The following is a 21,312-nucleotide window of genomic DNA, read 5'->3' as shown; positions in this document are numbered from 1 at the left end:
GACTTTGTTGTACTCACTGAGCGAGGAGAATAAGTGACTGTTTTCTGTAATAAATTATTACTCACCTGTGCTTATATCTGTAGGGATTTCCTCCTCCTTACACTGCTGTTCACCCCTCACATACGTCTGCTCTTCTCCCTCTATATCTTCTGCCTTTATATCAGTCACATATGCCTCTTTTTCTCCCGCTGTATCTTCTGCCTTTATATCAGTCACATACGTCTCTTCTTCTCCCTCTATATCTTCTGCCTTTATATCAGTCACATACGTCTCTTCTTCTCCCTCTGTAGCTTCTGCCTTTATATCGGTCACATACGTCTCTACTTCTCCCTCTGTAGCTTCTACCTTTATATCCGTCACATACGCCTCTTTTTCTTCTATCTTAATATCAGTTAGATGTTCATCCTAAATAGCCCACAAAACAATATACGTAAAGACAAGAATAATGTCTCATTTCAGACAGTATATCATCAGTATACAAGACACACACAGCGACAGACACTTTGGTATATTGGCGAGACCCTAAATCCCATCTACCTGATCCTCCTGTGGGATCCTGTGATTCTCCTCCATACAATCCTGGGAATACAGAGGACGGGGACATCTCTCTGGGATATCTCTGTTACTGGGTCCATCTGTAGGAGACACAGTGACTGAGTACATTGTATACAGTATATGTGATTATCAGGTGATGTGTGTATATAGCTGCTCTCCCCTGTACCATAAATGACAGTCTCCTCTTACCCAGTGATGTGAGGGGCCGGTGAATCTCCATCTTCACGTCCTTGTACAGACCCCTGTGTTCGTCTATATACTCCCCCCTTCTGCATGGAGACATAGACAGTGACATCCTGACACCTTATAGAAACCTGACACGCACAATGATACAGTCATCACCCAGACACATCCCCTGGTGTTACTGTATAATGCCCCATTCCCAGCAGTCACCTCTCCAGTCATCACCCAGACACATCCCCTGGTGTTACTGTATAATGCCCCATTCCCAGCAGTCACCTCTCCAGTCATCACCCAGACACATCCCCTGGTGTTACTGTATAATGCCCCATTCCCAGCAGTCACCTCTCCAGTCATCACCCAGACACATCCCCTGGTGTTACTGTATAATGCCCCATTCCCAGCAGGCACCTCTCCAGTCATCACCCAGACACATCCCCTGGTGTTACTGTATAATGTCCCATTCCCAGCAGTCACCTCTCCAGTCATCACCCAGACACATCCCCTGGTGTTACTGTATAATGTCCCATTCCCAGCAATCACCTCTCCAGTCATCACCCAGACACATCCCCTGGTGTTACTGTATAATGTCCCATTCCCAGCAGTCACCTCTCCAGTCATCACCCAGACACATCCCCTGGTGTTACTGTATAATGTCCCATTCCCAGCAGTCACCCCTCCAGTCATCACCCAGACACATCCCCTGATGTTACTGTATAATGTCCCATTCCCAGCAGTCACCTCTCCAGTCATCACCCAGACACATCCCCTGATGTTACTGTATAATGTCCCATTCCCAGCAATCACCTCTCCAGTCATCACCCAGACACATCCCCTGGTGTTACTGTATAATGCCCCATTCCCAGCCGTCACCTCTCCAGTCATCACCCAGACACATCCCCTGGTGTTACTGTATAATGGCCCTCATTCCGAGTTGTTCGCTCGGTATTTTTCATCGCATCGCAGTGAAAATCCGCTTAGTACGCATGCGCAATGTTCGCACTGCGACTGCGCCAAGTAACTTTACTATGAAGAAAGTATTTTTACTCACGGCTTTTTCTTCGCTCCGGCGATCGTAATGTGATTGACAGGAAATGGGTGTTAGTGGGCGGAAACACGGCGTTTCAGGGGCGTGTGGCTGAAAACGCTACCGTTTCCGGAAAAAACGCAGGAGTGGCCGGAGAAACGGTGGGAGTGCCTGGGCGAACGCTGGGTGTGTTTGTGACGTCAACCAGGAACGACAAGCACTGAACTGATCGCACAGGCAGAGTAAGTCTGGAGCTACTCTGAAACTGCTAAGTAGTTAGTAATCGCAATATTGCGAATACATCGGTCGCAATTTTAAGAAGCTAAGATTCACTCCCAGTAGGCGGCGGCTTAGCGTGTGTAACTCTGCTAAATTCGCCTTGCGACCGATCAACTCGGAATGAGGGCCAATGTCCCATTCCCAGCAGTCACCTCTCCAGTCATCACCCAGACACATCCCCCGGTGTTACTGTATAATGTCCCATTCCCGGCAGTCACCTCTCCAGTCATCACCCAGACACATCCCCCGGTGTTATTGTATAATGCCCCATTCCCAGCAGTCACCTCTCCAGTCATCACCCAGACACATCCCCTGGTGTTACTGTATAATGTCCCATTCCCAGCAGTCACCTCTCCAGTCAGCAGCTGAATGATCTTGTTGGCGAGTTCTGGGATCTTCTGGTCATTGTGTCAGTCATGTATCAGTGAGGTGGAGGCACCGTAATGGGGTTCTGGGTCCTGCTCAGTCCTCCTGACACTTGGGAACAGCTGCTGGGTGTCTCACACTCACCGGATGTCTTCTTCACTACTGTGTATCCCTGTGGAATGGGGGGAAGACAACAAATAGGATTTTGGTACCTACCGGTAAATCCTTTTCTCGTAGTCCGTAGAGGATGCTGGGGTCCACATTAGTACCATGGGGTACAGACGGGTCCACCAGGAGCCATTGGCACTTTAAGAGTTTGAGAGTGTGGGCTGGCTCCTCCCTCTATGCCCCTCCTACCAGACTCAGTCTAGAAACTGTGCCCGAGGAGACGACATACTTCGAGAGAAGGAAATACACAGATAGTGGCGAGATTCATACCAGATCACACATACAAGGCACGTCAAGCCAACTAGCTTGAACTACTCAGCAACAGCTGAAACATTACTTACCAAGTAACAATGCAGTACTCAACTAAAACAAGATTTATGGTAAGAACTTACCGTTGTTAAATCTCTTTCTGCGAGGTACACTGGGCTCCACAAGGATTAACATCGGGGTGTAGAGTAGGATCTTGATCCGAGGCACCAACAGGCTCTAAGCTTTAGACTGTTCCCAAGATGCACAGCGCCGCCTCCTCTATAACCCCGCCTCCATGCACAGGGAGCTCAGTTTTGTTAACCAGCCCAATGTAGTAGCAGGTACCAGAGACGACAACCACTCATAGCTAATTACACCGCACGAGAGGGTGTCCACAGCTATGCCAATACCAACCCAAAAAAGCTAAGTACGTCAGGGAGGGCGCCTTGTGGAACCCAGTGTAACTCGCAGAAAGATTTAACAATGGTAAGTCCTTACCATAAATCTCGTTTTCTGCTGCGAGGTACACTGGGCTCCACAAGGATTAACATCGGGGATGTCCTAAAGCAGTTCCTTATGGGAGGGGACAGACTGTAGCTGGCACAAGAACCCAGCGTCCAAAGGAAGCATCCTGGGAAGCGGCGGTATCAAAGGCAAAGAACCTAATGAACGTGTTGCTCGGGGGGGGGGGGGGGGGGGGGGCGTGGCCACGGCGGTGAGCTGGTAGGCGGCAAGTTAGTGGAGCTCCCTGGACGACTGATCCTGACCCTATCCTGGGGCCCCTTCTGAGGCTCATACTCGGCCTAGACCTGTGCACTGTCTGTGGGGAGGCGGCGGGCATTACCTGTGGACCCTTGCCGGAGTTTCCAGCCTGCGCCAGCCGGAATCTTGGGCCTAGGCCGCCAGAGGATCCCCGGGCTCAATTTGTGCTGTACTGCGGCGGGCGCGCACGGACCCGCAGCGATTGCCGTAAACTGGCTTCCCCTGCGCCTTGGGTGAACGGCGCCCCTCACCTGTGCCCACTGGATACTTTCCCCGGCCACTTCTGCCCCTCTGGAGCCCGGAATTGAGCTCCTTGTGCAGGGAAGGGAGAGACTGGAAAATCCGGCAGCCATCTTGGCTGCAGCTTTCACCATATATCCTGCCTGTGGGGCTCTGTGCATTCGTGGGGACTGCAGGGCTGAGAGATCTGCTCTGGGCATGGACTGTCCTGTCTTCTGTTAAACACTACATATTACATATAATCATACCACCCCAGGTCCCTCTGGCCCCCTCCTCTGCTGTACTTTCCTGTTGGATGCCCTGGAGTGCTGCTGACATTATACCTCCTCCCCTCTGCTGTGCTTTCTGACACTGAATACAGGGACTTTGAGTACTGCTTGAGCCTTATCACCATGGTGAAGGGTGGTCAGAGTGCGGTGGCGGCTAAATTGGAGAAGTTTGCCCGCCAGCCAGCTGCTCAGCCGACTCCCCCGTCTGGGGCCGACTCGGGCGCGGACGTGCAGCCACCTCCTCCTTCCATTCAGCAGGTCCTGGAGGCCATAGCGGCCAGCGAACAGCGCCTGTTGGACAAAATGGAGAGGGTGCAGTGCGACCTATCCTTACTACGGACGTTCAGCGGGTCCGGGAGAGAGTGGGCGAAACAGAGATGCGGGTCTCTAATTTGTAGGACCTCAGCAGCCCCCTCCAACGGTCTGTCTCTGCGGTTACACAGCAAGTCTCTACACTGCAAACTAAACTCCTGGATATGGAGGGACGACTTCGCAGAAACAACGTGAGATTCGTGGACTTGCCTGAAAAGGAGGAAGGGGCACATCCTGAGGACTTCCTGGAATCCTGGTTGACAGAAGCGTATGGCGCTGAATCCTTTACATCCCAGTTTGCGGTGGAGCGGGCGCATCGGGTACCGTTCCGGCCTCTGCCCCCAGGCACCCCGCCGCAAACATTTATAGCAAAGTTTCTACACTATAAAGACCGGGACTCTGTTCTACGCCTGGGCCGCACGAAGGGCCACCTGATTCGAAATGGTGTCCGCGTGTCAGCATTTCCGGATTTCGCTGCGGATGTTCAAAAAGACCGGGCCCAGTTTCTGCCTGTCAAGCGGCGACTTCGCGACCTGAATCTCCCCTATTCGATGCTGTTCCCCTCTTGGCTGCGTGTGGTGGCAGATGGGGAAACTAAGTTCTTAAACTCTCCGAGGGAGGCGGCAGCCTGGCTGGACAGATATGCTCCGGGTGCCCGCCAGCTGGCTCCGGACTGACGCCCAGTTTCCTTTCTACACGGCCCTACAATACGCAAGTATACGTCCGGGGAGCTTCCCTTTGTCATGGTTGTTGCGGACATTGCTGAGCAGTGACTTTACATACAGTATTAGGTTTTTTTTTCCCTTTGGGTCTGTTTGCTGCGCATAGCGCTGTCGTAGGCTTTTTTGGACTACCAGGGTTTGAGTTTGTTAGGGATATGTGTATGCCACAGTTCGGGGAGGTATACGGGGATGGGTGATGTTGTGGGGATGTTGTTTATGTCTCTGCCATGTTTTTATTTCTGTTTCGTCTTGTTTTTCAGATGATAGCCTATTATTATGCGAGGTCATGTTGTGCTATTTAAGGGGTCTTGGTTTCTGGGGCGGCGCTTTGCAGGGGCCCAGATAATGCTGCTGCTTGGGTTTTCACAAGGTGCTGTGTCTCAGAGTATGCATGGAATGACATGTCTGCCTTAAAGATTTTGGCATTAATAATAAAGTAAAGCGGTCCCTGGTATTCAAAATGATTAAGAAATATGGCCGGACGTCATCTGTCTGAGCGAAACTCATCTGGAGGTAAATAGGCTGTTGTCACTCCGTAGGCCTTGGGTGGGCTGGGCGTATCATTCCTCTCATTCCTCCTCCTCCAGGGGGGTATCGGTTATGATAAGGAGAACTGTACAGTTTGAACTGATCACGGTAAATACAGATCCGTATGGCAGGTTTGTGTTTATGGAATGTAAGATGAACTCCCGTGCTTTGCTCATTCTGTCTGTTTATATCCCTCCCCCGTTTTCGTATGATGTCCTGCAGAAAGCTGCCTCGTTTATTGCTTCATCCCTCCATACTCCTGTTATATGTCTGGGGGATTTTAATAATGTGCTTGATGTCTCTCTGGTTAGATGGAGGTCCTCTCGAGATCCGGGGGCGGGAGGTGGCCCGTCAACTTCTCACTCTAAGTTTGCGAATGTTATAGGTAGTATGCAGTGGGTGGATGTTTGGAGGGTTCGGCACCCTACACTTAGGCAGTACTCATGTTTCTCTGGTACGCATGGCACATTCTCCAGAATCGACCTGGCCCTGGTCTCGCCCGAGCTTCTACCTAGTATAACGGATGTTCATTATGAAACGCGAGGGGTATCCGACCACTCGCCCATGTTGCTGTCTCTCGATGTGGAGTGCCAGAGGGGACAGTCTTACTGGAGGTTGCATCCATCCTGGCTGATTCAGCTAGGAGAATGCCCGGACTTAAAGTCCAGGTGGGAGGGTTTTTTTGCGGATAATGTGGGCTCGGCCCCGGTACATGTTGTCTGGGATACATTCAAAGCATATCTGCGTGGTACGCCGATTGGTAAAATTGCTTCCCGCAAGTTAGAGTACAGAGCGACGGAGCGACAGCTTGAGTATGACTATAGGGATCTAGAGACCAGATATTTGGCGGAGGGAACCTCTGCACTAAAGGTACAGTGGTTGTTAGCTAAGGAGGCTTGGCTGGCTCACCTTTCAGACAAAAAATAAGAATTTACTTACCGATAATTCTATTTCTCATAGTCCGTAGTGGATGCTGGGGACTCCGTCAGGACCATGGGGAATAGCGGGCTCCGCAGGAGACAGGGCACATCTAAAAAAGCTTTTAGGTCACATGGTGCGTACTGGCTCCTCCCCCTATGACCCTCCTCCAAGCCTCAGTTAGGTACTGTGCCCGGACGAGCGTACACAATAAGGAAGGATCTTGAATCCCGGGTAAGACTCATACCAGCCACACCAATCACACCATACAACTTGTGATCTGAACCCAGTTAACAGTATGATAACAAAACGAAGTAGCCTCTAAAAAGATGGCTCACAACAATAATAACCCGATTTTTGTAACAATAACTATGTACAAGTATTGCAGACAATCCGCACTTGGGATGGGCGCCCAGCATCCACTACGGACTATGAGAAATAGAATTATCGGTAAGTAAATTCTTATTTTCTCTAACGTCCTAGTGGATGCTGGGGACTCCGTCAGGACCATGGGGATTATACCAAAGCTCCCAAACGGGCGGGAGAGTGCGGATGACTCTGCAGCACCGAATGAGAAAACTCCAGGTCCTCTGTAGCCAGAGTATCAAATTTGTAAAATTTTACAAACGTGTTCTCCCCTGACCACGTAGCTGCTCGGCAAAGTTGTAATGCCGAGACTCCTCGGGCAGCCGCCCAAGATGAGCCCACCTTCCTTGTGGAGTGGGCCTTTACAGATTTAGGCTGTGGCACGCCTGCCACAGAATGTGCAAGTTGGATTGTGCTACAGATCCAACGTGCAATCGTCTGTTTAGACGCAGGAGCACCCATCCTGTTGGGTGCATACAATGTAAACAACGAGTCAGTTTTTCTGACTCCAGCTGTCCTTGAAATATATATTTTTAATGCTCTGACAACGTCCAGTAACTTGGAGTCCTCCAAGTCGCTAGTAGCCGCAGGCACCACAATAGGCTGGTTTAAGTGAAATGCCGAAACCACCTTAGGGAGAAATTGAGGACGCGTCCTCAATTCTGCCCTGTCCGAATGGAATATCAGATATGGGCTCTTGTATGACAAAGCTGCCAACTCTGAAACTCTCCTGGCAGAAGCCAGGGCCAACAGCATGGTTACCTTCCATGTAAGGTATTTTAATTCTACCGATTTTAACGGCTCAAACCAATGAGATTTGAGAAAATTTAGAACCACGTTCAAATCCCACGGTGCCACTGGAGGCACTATTGGGGGTTGTATATGTAGTACACCTTTGACAAAAGTTTGTACTTCAGGCACTGACGCCAATTCCTTCTGGAAGAAAATTGATAAGGCCGAAATTTGAACTTTAATAGACCCCAATTTTAGGCCCATAGACAATCCTGCTTGCAGGAAATGTAAGAATCGACCCAATTGAAATTCTTCCGTTGGAGCCTTCTTGGCCTCACACCACGCAACATATTTTCGCCAAATGCGGTGATAATGTTGTACAGTCACTTCCTTCCTAGCCTTAATCAAGGTAGGAATAACTTCCTCTGGAATGCCCTTTTCTTTTAGAATCCGGCGTTCAACCGCCATGCCGTCAAACGCAGACGCGGTAAGTCTTGGAACATACAAGGTCCCTGCTGAAGCAGATCCCTTCTCAGAGGTAGAGGCCACGGATCCTCCGTGAGCATCTCTTGAAGTTCCGGATACCAAGTTCTCCTTGGCCAGTCCGGAGCCACCAGTATCGTTCTTACTCCTCTTTTCCGTATAATTCTCAGCACCTTTGGTATGAGAGGCAGAGGAGGGAACACATACACTGATTGGTACACCCACGGTGTTACCAGAGCGTCCACAGCTATTGCCTGAGGGTCTCTTGACCTGGCGCAATACCTGTCCAATTTTTTGTTGAGGCGAGACGCCATCATGTCTACCTTTGGTTTTTCCCAACGGTTCACAATCATGTGGAAAACTTCTGGATGAAGTCCCCACTCTCCCGGGTGAAGGTCGTGTCTGCTGAGGAAATCTGCTTCCCAGTTGTCCACTCCCGGGATGAACACTGCTGACAGTGCTATGACATGATTCTCCGCCCAGCGCAGAATCCTTGCCGCTTCTGCCATTGCACTCCTGCTTCTCGTGCCGCCTTGTCGGTTTACGTGGGCGACTGCCGTGATGTTGTCGGACTGGATCAACACCGGCTGACCCTGAAGCAGCGGTTTTGCCAGACTTAGAGCATTGTAGATCGCTCTTAGCTCCAGTATATTTATGTGAAGAGACGTCTCCAGGCTTGACCACACGCCCTGGAAATTTCTTCCCTTTGTGACTGCTCCCCAACCTCGTAGGCTGGCATCCGTAGTCACCAGGACCCAGTCCTGTATGCCGAATCTGCGGCCCACTAACAGATGGGCAGTCTGCAGCCACCACAGGAGAGACAACCTTGTTCTTGGTGACAGTGCTATCCGCTGATGCATGTGCAGATGCGATCCGGACCATTTGTCCAGCAGATCCCACTGAAATGTCCGTGCATGGAATCTGCCGAATGGAATCGCTTCGTACGAAGCCACCATCTTTCCCAGGACTCTTGTGCATTGATGTACTGACACCGTTCCTGGTTTTAGGAGGTTCCTGACAAGTTCGGATAACTCCCTTGCTTTTTCCTCCGGGAGAAACACCTTTTTCTGAACCGTGTCCAGAATCATTCCCAGGAACAGCAGACGAGTTGTCGGGGTCAATTGAGATTTTGGAAGATTCAGAATCCACCCGTGTTGCTGGAGCACTACCTGGGTTAGTGCTACACCGACTTCCAGCTGTTCTCTGGACTTTGCCCTTATCAGGAGATCGTCCAAGTAAGGGATAATTAATACGCCTTTTCTTCGTAGAAGAACCATCATTTCGGTCATTACCCGAGGGGCCGTAGACAAACCAAACGGCATCGTTTGAAACTGATAATGACAGTCTTGTATCACGAACCTGAGATACCCTTGGTGTGAGGGGTAAATTGGGACATGCAGATAAGCATCCTTTATGTCCAGGGACACCATGAAGTCCCCGTCTTCCAGATTCGCTATCACTGCTCTGAGTGACTCCATTTTGAACTTGAATTTCTGTATGTACAGGTTCAAGGATTTCAGATTTAGAATAGGTCTTACCGAACCGTCCGGCTTCGGTACCACAAATAGTGTGGAATAATACCCCTTTCCCTGTTGTAGGAGGGGTACCTTGACTATCACCTGCTGAGAATACAGCTTGTGAATGGCTTCCAAAACCGACGTCCTTTCTGAGGGAGACGTTGGTAAAGCAGACTTTAGGAACCGGCGAGGGGGAAACCTTTCGAACTCCAGCATGTAACCCTGAGATATTATCTGCAGGACCCACGGGTCCACTTGTGAGTGAGCCCATTGATTGCTGAAAATCTTGAGTCGACCCCCCACCGTTCCTGGGTCCGCTTGTAAAGCCCCAGCGTCATGCTGATGGCTTTGTAGAAGCCGGGGCGGGCTTCTGTTCCTGGGCAGGGGCTGCGTGCTGCCCTTTCTTACCCTTTCCTCTGCCTCTCGGCAGATAAGACTGTCCTTTTGGTCGCTTTTTATAGGAGCGAAAGGACTGCGGCTGAAAAGACGGTGTCTTTTTCTGTTGTGAAGGGGTCTGAGGTAAAAAGGTGGATTTGCCGGCAGTTGCCGTGGTCACCAGGTCCGAAAGACCGACCCCAAACAATTCCTCTCCTTTATATGGCAATACTTCCATATGCCTCTTGGAATCCGCATCACCTGACCACTGTCGCGTCCATAAACTTCTTCTAGCAGATATGGACATCGCGCTTACTCTTGATGCTAGAGTACAAACATCCCTCTGAGCATCTCGCATATAAAGAAAAGCATCCTTTAATTGCTCTAGAGTCAATAAAATACTGTCCCTATCCAGGGTCTCAATATTTTCAGTCAGAGAATCCAACCACACTACCCCAGCACTGCACATCCAGGCTGAGGCTATTGCCGGTCGCAGTATAACACCCGTATGTGTGTATATACTCTTCAGTGTAGTTTCCAGCCTCCTATCTGCTGGATCCTTGAGGGCGGCCGTATCAGGAGACGGCAACGCCACTTGCTTTGATAAACGTGTGAGCGCCTTATCCACCTTAGGGGGTGATTCCCAGCGCGCCCTAACCTCTGGTGGGAAAGGGTATAATGCCAACAACTTCTTTGAAATTAGCATTTTTCTATCGGGGGTAACCCACGCTTCATCACACACATCATTCAATTCCTCTGATTCTGGGAAAAATACAGGTAGTTTTTTCACCCCCCACATAATACCCCTTTTTGAGGTACCAGTAGTATCAGAGAGCTGCAAAGCCTCCTTCATTGCCGTGATCATATAACGTGTGGCCCTATTGGAAAATACGTTTACTTCCTCACCGTCGACACTAGATTCATCTGTGTCGGTACCCGTGTCGACTGACTGAGGTAAGGGACGTTTTACAGCCCCTGACGGTGTCTGAGATGCCTGAACCGGTACTAACTGGTTTGCCGGGCGTCTCATTTCGTCAACTGACTTTTGTAATGTGCTGACATTATCACGTAATTCCATAACCAAAGCCATCCATTCCGGTGTCGACTCCCTAGGGGGTGACATTACCATCATCGGCAATTGCTCTGCCTCCACACCAACTTCGTCCTCATACATGTCGACACACACACGTACCGACACACACAGCAGCCACACAGTGAATGCTCTATTGAAGACAGGACCCTCCTAGCCCTTTGGGGAGACAGAGGGAGAGTTTGCCAGCACACACCAAAAGCGCTATACAGTATATAACAACCCTAGAAGGTGTTGTTTTTATATATGCGCTCTCAATATATATTTATATCGCCAATTTATGCCCCCCCTCTCTTTGTTACCCTGTTTCTGTAGTGCAGTGCAGGGGAGAGTCGTGGGAGCCTTCCTCACCAGCGGAGCCGTGCAGGAAAATGGCGCCGAGTGCTGAGGAGAATAAGCTCCGCCCCTTTTCCGGCGGGCTTTTCTAATAAACTGGCCTGGGTTAAATACATACATATAGCCTTAATGGCTATATGTGATGTATTTATTTGCCTCTAAGGTACTCTATATTGCTGCCCAGGGCGCCCCCAGCAGCGCCCTGCACCCTCCGTGACCGAGATCCGTGAGCCGTGTAGCAACAATGGCGCACAGCTGCAGTGCTGTGCGCTACCTCTATGAAGACTGAAGTCTTCTGCCGCCTGTTTCCGGACCTCCGTTCTGCCGTTCTTCAGCGTCTGTAAGGGGGATCGGCGGCGCGGCTCCGGGACGAACCCCAGGCTGACCTGTGTTCCGACTCCCTCTGGAGCTCAGTGTCCAGTAGCCTAAGACTTCAATCCTCCTGCAGGCAGGTGAGTTGCAAGTCTCTCCCCTAAGTCCCTCGTTGCAGTGCTCCTGTCGCCAGCAGGAGACACTGATTAGAAACCTAAAAAAAACTTTTCTAACTAGCTCTTTAAGAGAGCCACCTAGATTGCACCCTCTCGGACGGGCACAAAAACCTAACTGAGGCTTGGAGGAGGGTCATAGGGGGAGGAGCCAGTACGCACCATGTGACCTAAAAGCTTTTTTAGATGTGCCCTGTCTCCTGCGGAGCCCGCTATTCCCCATGGTCCTGACGGAGTCCCCAGCATCCACTAGGACGTTAGAGAAATGCACGCTCCCTCTTTTTCAGGGCAACTAACATATATATGCAGGCAGACAGACCAGGTAGTTTATTAGCTCATTTGGTGCACTATAACCGTCCTGGAAATACGATAGTACAGATGTCTGGCCCTGACGGCTCCATAGTGAGCAATACCCCTGACATGGCACAGATGTTCCTTTCGTACTTTAGGGAGGTCTATGACTCTCAGATGACGTGCTCCGAGGAGGACTTAGATCTATACTTGTCCAATATACCCCTTTCAAAGCTTCCCCCTGAGGCTAGGGACTCTCTAGATGCGCCTTTGACTTTAGAAGAAGTGACTGCGGCGATAGGAATATGTCCCGGTGGTAAGTCTCCGGGAAGCGATGGTATTCCCACCGAGCTGTACAAACAGTATGTTCAGTTCTTTGGCCCAAAACTGCTTGAGATGTATACGGATATATTTGCCACCAATCAACTTCCTCCCTCAATGTCCGAGGCCGTTATTATAGTACTGCCAAAGCCCGGCAAGGACCCCAAATTTATGGAGTCCTATAGACCAATCTCCCTTATCCCATACCGATGCCAAGATCCTGACAAAAATCCTTGCGGTTCGGCTCAACCTGGTTATCCAAACTATAATACATCGGGATCAATCTGGCTTTATGCCGGGGAAATCCACGTCCATTAATTTGCGCAGGCTCTATACTGTATTACAGGCTCCACACGATTTCCCCTCGGACGCGGTTGTAGTTTAGCTGGATGCGGCTAAGGCCTTCGACAGCGTTGAATGGTCCTATCTGTGGGGAGTCATGAAATGTATGGGCTTTGGCCCTAATTTCGTACAATGGATCAAACTGCTCTATCAAAATCCACGTGCCAGGATCTTGGTCAACGGCTATATATCCTCCTTCTTCACCTTGACTCAGGGCACCAGACAGGGATGCCCCCTTTCCCCCGCCTTATTTGCTATAGCCATCGAGCCCTTGGCTTGTCAGGTTAGGTCACACCCGGACATTGGGGGAGTAGTTACGGGTCCCTGCACTGACAAAATAGCCCTTTATGCGGATGACCTGTTGCTGTTCTTACACGACCATGCCGTGGATATGCCCGTAGTGCTGCAGGTCATAGAGAACTTTGGCGGCTTCTCAGGTCTCCGTATACACTGGTCCAAATCATTTATAATGCCCATTATGGGCTCTCCTCCCCGGGTCCAGAAGATTCCCCTGCCGCTATGCTGGACAGGCCAGTTTAAATACCTGGGGATCCAGGTTACTAATGACCCCTCGGACTTTATACCCTTGAACCTTGACCCTCTTGTACACGACTGTACGCAAGTCAAGGGCCTGGTGTAAACTCCGGCTGACTATGGGGGTAATTCCAAGTTGATCGCAGCAGGAAATTTTTTAGCAGTTGGAAAAAAACATGTGCACTGCAGGGGGGCTGATATAACATTTGCAGAGAGAGTTAGATTTGGGTGGGTTATTTTGTTTCTGTGCAGGGTAAATACTGGCTGCTTTATTTTTACACTGCAATTTAGATTGAACACACCACACCCAAATCTAACTCTCTCTGCACATGTTATATCTGCCTCCCCTGCAGTGCACATGGTTTTGCCCAACTGCTAAAAATATTCCTGCTGCGATCAACTTGGAATTACCCCCTATGACGGGTAGGGTTAGCCTTATTAAAATGATAGTTTTGCCCAAGCTACTGTATGTTTTCTCGCAATCCCCTGTGTACGTCTTTCCGGCCTTCTTTAAGAAATTAAACAGCATATTAACATCTCTGATATGGGCCAATAAAAGGCCTAGAATAAAATTGACTACCCTTACTAGACGGGGGCTTGGCCTTGCCTCACTTCCAACTGTATTACTATGCGGCCCAGTTAGCTCACATTGGCATTTGGTTACGAGGAGGAGAGGAGGCTGCTTTATGGTGTGCGTTTCTCAGGTGTTATTACCCGGACCTTTCCCCGGCGCAGGTTTTGGTGGGAGGGAGCGCTTCCCGATTGTCTCCTCCTACTGTTTTTCAGGCCATGAAGATATGGCTGGCCTTGACAGGTATGTTTGGGTATGATGGTGTGGACCCGGATACTCCCCTTTGGCACTCCACATCGCTTTGTGAGATGGGTTCCTTGGAGGGAGCGGTGGTGTGGGCCCCATACTCGGTGACTTCCATATCCCAGCTGTATAGTGATCATACCATGAAATCCTTTCAGCACCTAAAGGAGGAGTTTGGTCTCCCGAACTCTTACTTTTATAGATATCTGCAGCTCTGGCACGCCTTACAATCACAGTTCGGGGATTCTCCCCCGGCGCTCCTCCCCTTCCCCATTAAGACCTTTTTATGTTCATTGGGTTGGGTCAAGGTGATCTCCTTCACTTACTCGTACTTTCTTGCAACAATTCATGCAGACCCGCTCTCGAACCTTCGGGAACGATGGGAGCATGATTTAGGCCCTATAGATGTGGAGGAATGGGAGGTCGCGCTGGGGAACCCGAGCCAGGTAACCAAATCACTGCAGTTTCAACAAATTCAACTCTTTATACTTCATAGATCATATATGACGCCGAACAGGTTGGCTAGATTCGGGGCTGGTGGTACTGCTACTTGTCCTAAATGCGGGACTGCTGGCGGATCATTCTGGCACCTTGTGTGGGAGTGTCCGTCCTTGCAGGTGTTTTGTGCTGGGGTCGGGTCGATTCTGGAACATACGGGGATACCGAGAGGCATGCTGACTCCGAGATTCTGCATTTTGGGGGTGGGAGGGCCTGATTCCGGGCCTCGGTGGGAGGGCTTGTATGCTCGTGGCGTTTGCACCCTTGCTAAGGTGTGCATAGCGCGGACATGGATGGCCCCACATTCTCCTACGATGTCTGCATTTAAAGCCCTGGTGAACGACACCGTATTGAAAGATCGGTATGTCTATATGAAAAACAATGCTCTCTCTAAACACGGGAAAATATGGTCCTTCTTTATTAACTCTATATACTCCTCCCTGCCCTCAAGCTTTGAGACGTATTGTGCCTGGTTACCTGGGACTTGTGCAAACGAGCTGCCCCCCTCCCCCCCCCCCCCCCCCCGTATTTATATTATGTGGATTTTGCACCTTACCTTGCACAACTATGAGACTATAGGCTTGATGGTATTGATTTGTTTTATTCTGCTTATGTTTTCTGTTTATTTTTTGTTAAGTTTTTTTTTAATGCTTATTATTATTTTAGGCACCTTTTTTTTTGGCCACATAGTTGGGGGGTTTATTGAGTTAGTTTGGGGAGAAATTTGAAAATGTTTTATGAATGTGTTGACATTTATTTTCAGACTTCAGAAAAACAGTTTTCGTGGGTTGATATTAAATGGTCTTATATCTGCCGGTCATGCTTAAATGTCCAAACACATCCAAAGACCGCTCTTTGGAAGACAACTCAGGAGAATTAAAGGCCGGAACCACAATCTCCTGGTAAAGGTGGAAGGAAGACATCACCTTGGGTAAATAACCTGGGCGTGTCCGAAGAACCGCCCGGTCACGGTGAAAAATCAAGTAGGGGGACTTATAGGATAAAGCACCCAAGTCAGAGACCATTCTAGCTGAAGCAATAGCCAGCAAAAACAACACCTTAAGGGAAAGCCACTTAAGGTCAGCAGAGATAAAAGCCTCAAACAGAGACTCTTGTAAGGCCTCCAAAACCACCGACAGATCCCAAGGGGCCACAGGTGGCACATAAGGAGGCTGAATCTGCAACACACCCTGAGTGAAGGTATGGAAATATACGTTATGGTAAGAACTTACCGTTGATAACGTGATTTCTCTTATGTCCACAGGTATTCACAGGATAACATTGGGATATTGAGGGTAATTCCAAGTTGATCGCAGCAGGATTTTTTTTTAGCAATTGGGCAAAACCACGTGCACTGCAAGGGAGGCAGATATAATATGTGCAGAGAGAGTTAGATTTGGGTGGGGTGTGTTCAATCTGCAATCTAATTTGCAGTATAAAAATAAAGCAGCCAGTATTTGCCCGGCACAGAAATAACCCACCCAAATCTAACTCTTTCTGCACATGTTATATCTGCCTCCCCTGCAGTGCACATGGTTTTGCCCAATTGCTATCAAAAATCCTGCTGCGATCAACTTGGAATTACCTCCATTGTCGAGCGACAGCGAAAATGGCACCAACACGGTCACGAGCTGTCTGGCCTCCCAGGATGCATCGGGGCCCTCACCATATAGTCCCGCCCACTGACTCAGTCAGATCAGTTCTTTCCACACGATTTTAGGCAGGAACATCAGGCAGAGACCTGTTTAGGCAATAAGAGCACACATGCACACCCTTCCATACAAGAAGGAAGAGGTTTTTAGTGATTGTCTAGATCAGGGCTGGCCAAACCGGTCCTCGAGTTCTACCAACAGTTCACGTTTTCCAAGCCTCTTGGAGGTCTGTAGAATTGTCAGTTAGGAATGAATGCAGCACATCTTATTAGTAATGACTACACCTGTGCACCAGCTAGGTGGTCTGGAAAATGTGAACTGTTGGTAGATCTCGAGGACCGGTTTGGCCAGCCCTGGTCTAGATCCTCAAATCAGATGTGTCAGGGTGGGATCCCTGTGGACATAAGAGAAATGTTATCAACGGTAAGTTCTTACCATAACGTATATTTCTCTGGCTGGGTCCACAGGATTATCTACAGGATAACATTGGGATTCCCAAAGCCATTTTAGTGGTGGGGACGCTCCTGATTGCACAGGAGGACCTTTCGCCCGAAGTCTGCGTCATGAGAGGCAAAAGTATCCAAGGCATAATGTCTAATGAATGTGTTTATGGAAGACTATGTGTCTGCCTTACACATCTGTTCTGCTGAAGCACCCTGTTGTGCTGCCCAAGAAGGACCTACCTTACGTGTAGAGTGTGCAGAGACATTAGCCGGAATAGGGAGATCTGCATGAGAATAAGCTTCTGATATTACCATTCGGAGCCATCTTGCCAGCGTCTGTTTACTAGCAGGCCATCCTCTTCTATGGAATCCGTAGAGGATGAAGAGAGAATCTGTTTTCCTGATGGCACTAGTACAATCTATGTAGATTCTTAAAGCCCGGACCACTTCCAGCGACGCTTCTCCCGCAGATAGTCCCGATACCTGAAAAGCTGGGACTACCATCTCTTCATTCAGGTGAAACTTTGATACCACCTTTGGAAGATAGCTAGATCTCGTTCTGAGAACTGCTCTGTCTGGAAAAAAACTTAGGAAAGGAGACTTACACGATAATGCTCCTAAATTTGACACTCTTCTGGCTGACGCCATTGCCAGTAAAAAAAGAACTTTAACCGTTAACCACTTAAGATCTGCTCTTTCAAGTGGTTCAAACAGAGGACCCTGGAGAAATGTAAGAACTAAATTAAAATCCAAGGGAGCTGCAGGAGGAACAAATGGAGGTTGAATATGTACTACTCCTTGAAAAAATGTACGTACATCCTGTAAATCAGCAATCTTCTGCTGAAACCATACAGTTAACGCTGAAACTTGAACCCTCAAGGAAGCAACTTTCAACCCTTTATCCAATCCTGCCTGAAGGAAATCCAAAATCCAAGCTACTTTAAAAGATCTCGGATTTAAATTTTTTCCAGTACACCAGTGAATATAGGCTTGCCATATTCTATGATACACACGGGCCGAAGAAGGCTTTCTTGCTCTAAGCATAGTTTGGAATACTTGCTTTGAAAATCCTTTAGCCTCTAGGATAGAGGTTTCAACAGCCACGCCGTCAAAGATAGGCGATCCAGATGACTGTGACAACAAGGACCCTGCATTATCAGATCTGGACATTGAGGGAGCAGTATCGGTGCTTCCATGGACATTCTCAACAGATCTGTGTACCAATGCCTTCTTGGCCAAGCTGGAGCTATTAGAATGATTGCTCCTTTTGCCTGTTTTATCTTTCTCACTACTCTGGGTAACAGAGATATTGGAGGGAACAGATATGCCAGCTGAAACCTCCATTCTACTGACAGTGCGTCTACCAGGACCGCTCCTGGGTCCTTTGTTCTCGATCCGTACCTCGGAACTTTGTTGTTTAGACGAGATGCCATAAGGCCTATCTCCGGTAGACCCCATCTGTTCACCAGTGTCTGAAACACTTCTGGGTGTAGTGCCCATTCGGTTTCCTGAATTGTGTGCCGACTGAGAAAATCCGCTTCCCAATTTAGTACACCCGGGACAAATACTGCTGACAATGCTGGGAGATGGAGTTCTGCCCATTTTAGAATGGGAGTTACTTCCTCCATCAGACTCTTGCTGTGAGTTCCTCCTTGATGATTGAGGTATGCTACTGCCGTCGCATTGTCTAAGTGGATTTGGACTGGTCTTCCTTGTAGATTTTCCTTTGCCTGAACTAGAGCCAAGTAAACGGCCCTTACCTCCAACAGATTTATCAGCAGGCGACTTTCCCTTGCGGTCCATTTTCCCTGGAACCATAGGCTTCCGAGTACCGCCCCCCAGCCTTGCAGGCTGGCATCTGTTGTCAGGACTTGCCACTCTTTTATCCAAAAGGGTCTCCCCTTGTTTAAATGGTCTGTCTGTAGCCACCACGCTAGAGACCTTTTTACGTTTACTGGAAACTTTATCATCTGCTTCTTTATCGTCTGATGATTTCCGTTCCATTTGGTCAGAATAAGGTGCTGCAATGGTCTGGAGTGGAATTGCGCATATTCCACCATGTCGAAGGTTGATACCATCAGACCCAACAGTCACATTGCTGCATGGACTGACATTGTCTGGGCTTGCAACGCTTCCTGAGCCATGACCTGCACCTTGACTATCGTTTTTCTCTGGTAAGAGAACTTTCTGTAGGTCTGAATCCAATATGGCCCCCAAATGAACCATCCGCTGTGACGGATTCAGGGACGACTTTTCCCAATTTATGAGCCACCCGTGTCTCTGTAAACAAACTATCGTGTGTTGAAGATGGCTCAACAGTAAATCTTGCGACTGTGCTAAGATTAACAGGTCGTCGAGGTATGGGAATATTCTTATCCCTTGTTTGCGCAGACAAGCTTCCATAACCACCATGATCTTGGTAAACACCCTGGGTGCTGTAGCTAGCCCGAAAGGCAGAGCTTGGAACTGGAAATGTTCCTGGAGGATGGCAAACCTTAGGTAACACTGATGTGATAGTGCTATAGGCATATGCAGGTAAGCATCCCGTACATCCAGAGATACCATGTAATCTCCCGGTTCCATAGCCAACATTATGGAGTGTAGCGTCTCCATGTGGAACTTCGGGATCCATATGTATTTGTTCAACATTTTCAGATTTAGAATTGGTCGATATGACCCATTTGGTTTCTGGATTAGAAATAGATTGGAGTAAAACCCCTGTTCCCTTTGTGATGGAGGTACTGGGACAATCACACCTGACTGCTGTAATTTTTGGACTGCTTCTTGCAGGGCATTGGCCTTCGACTCTATACGAGACGGGCTGGTGCAAAAAAATCTTTGAGGAGGCTGCTTCCTGAATGGGAACCCATAACCCTGAGATACTACCTTCTGCACCTAGGCATCTGTTGTTGACTGTTGCCATATGTGTGCAAAATGAAGGAGTTGGCCCTCAACCCTGTAATCCTCCAGGCTGAGGCCCGTGTCTTTCAGGCTGAAGGTTTCTGTTCAGGTTTGGAAGCTGGCTTCTTGCTAGCCCACTGCTTCCTTCCCCTGGATTTAAAACAGGGGTTGTTTAGGCTCCTCTTTTGCTTTCGCTTTGCCAACGAAAAGAGCGAAATTTTAAACCCTTGGACTTAGGGTTATAGGTAGTCGGAAATCTGACCTTTTTCGATTCAGCCTCTGATTCTAGGATATCCGATAACGGTTTTCCAAATAATATATTACCTACAAAAGGCAATGCTTCCAATTCTTTCTTGGATTCCGCATCTGCCTTACAGGTACGTAGCCAAATTGCTCGGCGAGCGACTACTGTCAAGGCTGAAGCTTTAGAAGCAACTGTACCTACATCAATTGCTGCTTCTTCCAAATACTGGGCAGATTGTCTTAAACGATAAAAACGATCCTCTTGATCAGAAGAAGGGATGCTATTCTCTAGTTCCTCTATCCATTCGCCCATCGCCTTTGCTACCCAGGCCAAAGCCATAGCAGGTCTTACCACTGCTCCTACTAGAGAAAAAATATTTTTCAAAAAGGCTATCTACCCTTTTGTCTGTGACATCATTTAGTGAGGTAGATGACAGTGGTAAAGCAGATTTATGCACAAGTCGCAGAACATGTGCATCTACTTTTGGAGGAACTTCTCTTTTCGAACAATCCACAGCTGGAAATGGATAATAAGAATCCCATCTTTTAGGAATCTTAAACTTTTTACTGGGCGCCGCCCAAGACTCATCCATCATTTCCGTCAGCTCATCTGCCGCTGGGAATTCAGCTTTCACTGACTTTGTTCGTTTAAATACAGGTGCTTTAGCTTTTAACACTGTCTTGGCTGGTTCTTCCAACGAGAGAACAGCCTTCACAGCATTAATAAGTTCAGCTACATCATCTGAACTAAAACTCTGCAACTGATCATCATACGGAGTCGAATCTATTGTATCATCATCCGATGTATCATCCTGTGTAGTCTGCCATATAGACGTATCTGTCTTAGTCTTACCTGTCTCTTGGTTGCTTGTAGAAGCTACTGGAATCAAGCCATAGGAAGGGAGCTGCATGTATGGGTTCATAGTGTAACCTAACCCTTGAGGTGGTGCTACTAGAGTTAACTTGTCCGCTATAGAAGATAGAGTCTTTGCGAACATATGGCTCTGTTGGTGGTTGAACCAACTCCTGTTTTTCACTTTGCTGAAAAGCGAAACAGTTTGCACACAAACCCTCATAAGTGACCAATTGATTCATATCAATTACCCCTGACCTACAAGATAAGCATGGTAGGGCTGTAGGAGTGCTTGATAAATTCTCCTCATCACTTTTGCCGCTCACAGACATGGTATTAACCTGTTATTGATTACACAATTTGTGACTGAAAATCACCCTATATGTCAGTATATAGAGGTGAGATCAATCTGACCACAGTGCACCTGATTTGAGGGTCAGAACAGGACTGACATTACACAG

The 21,312-nt window shown here is 48.6% G+C and overlaps 2 protein-coding genes across 3 annotated transcripts in view; both read right to left on the bottom strand.

Moving 5' to 3' along the window:
• Nucleotides 1–21,312, bottom strand: part of LOC134983134 (zinc finger protein 271-like) — a 260,373-nt gene that overhangs the window by 29,265 nt on the left and 209,796 nt on the right. The gene's annotated exons all lie outside the window — the stretch shown is intronic.
• The window catches only part of LOC134983129 (uncharacterized), an 85,819-nt gene that overhangs the window by 27,419 nt on the left and 37,088 nt on the right, over nt 1–21,312 (bottom strand). For both annotated transcript variants that reach the window (XM_063948862.1, XM_063948863.1), the window contains exons 2-5: nt 2,392–2,579; nt 745–869; nt 538–635; nt 66–405 (exon numbers count right to left, since the gene is read on the bottom strand). In XM_063948862.1, the coding sequence (XP_063804932.1) occupies nt 66–405; nt 538–635; nt 745–850 (544 nt within the window). In that variant the 5' untranslated portion in view covers nt 851–869; nt 2,392–2,579. The remainder of the gene's footprint in view (nt 1–65; nt 406–537; nt 636–744; nt 870–2,391; nt 2,580–21,312) is intronic.

Source organism: Pseudophryne corroboree, assembly GCF_028390025.1.
Source record: "Pseudophryne corroboree isolate aPseCor3 chromosome 3 unlocalized genomic scaffold, aPseCor3.hap2 SUPER_3_unloc_1, whole genome shotgun sequence".
Classification (NCBI taxonomy): Eukaryota; Metazoa; Chordata; class Amphibia; order Anura; family Myobatrachidae; genus Pseudophryne; species Pseudophryne corroboree.
The sequence above is the reverse complement of the archived record's forward strand: the minus strand, read 5'-3'. Positions and strand labels throughout refer to the sequence as shown.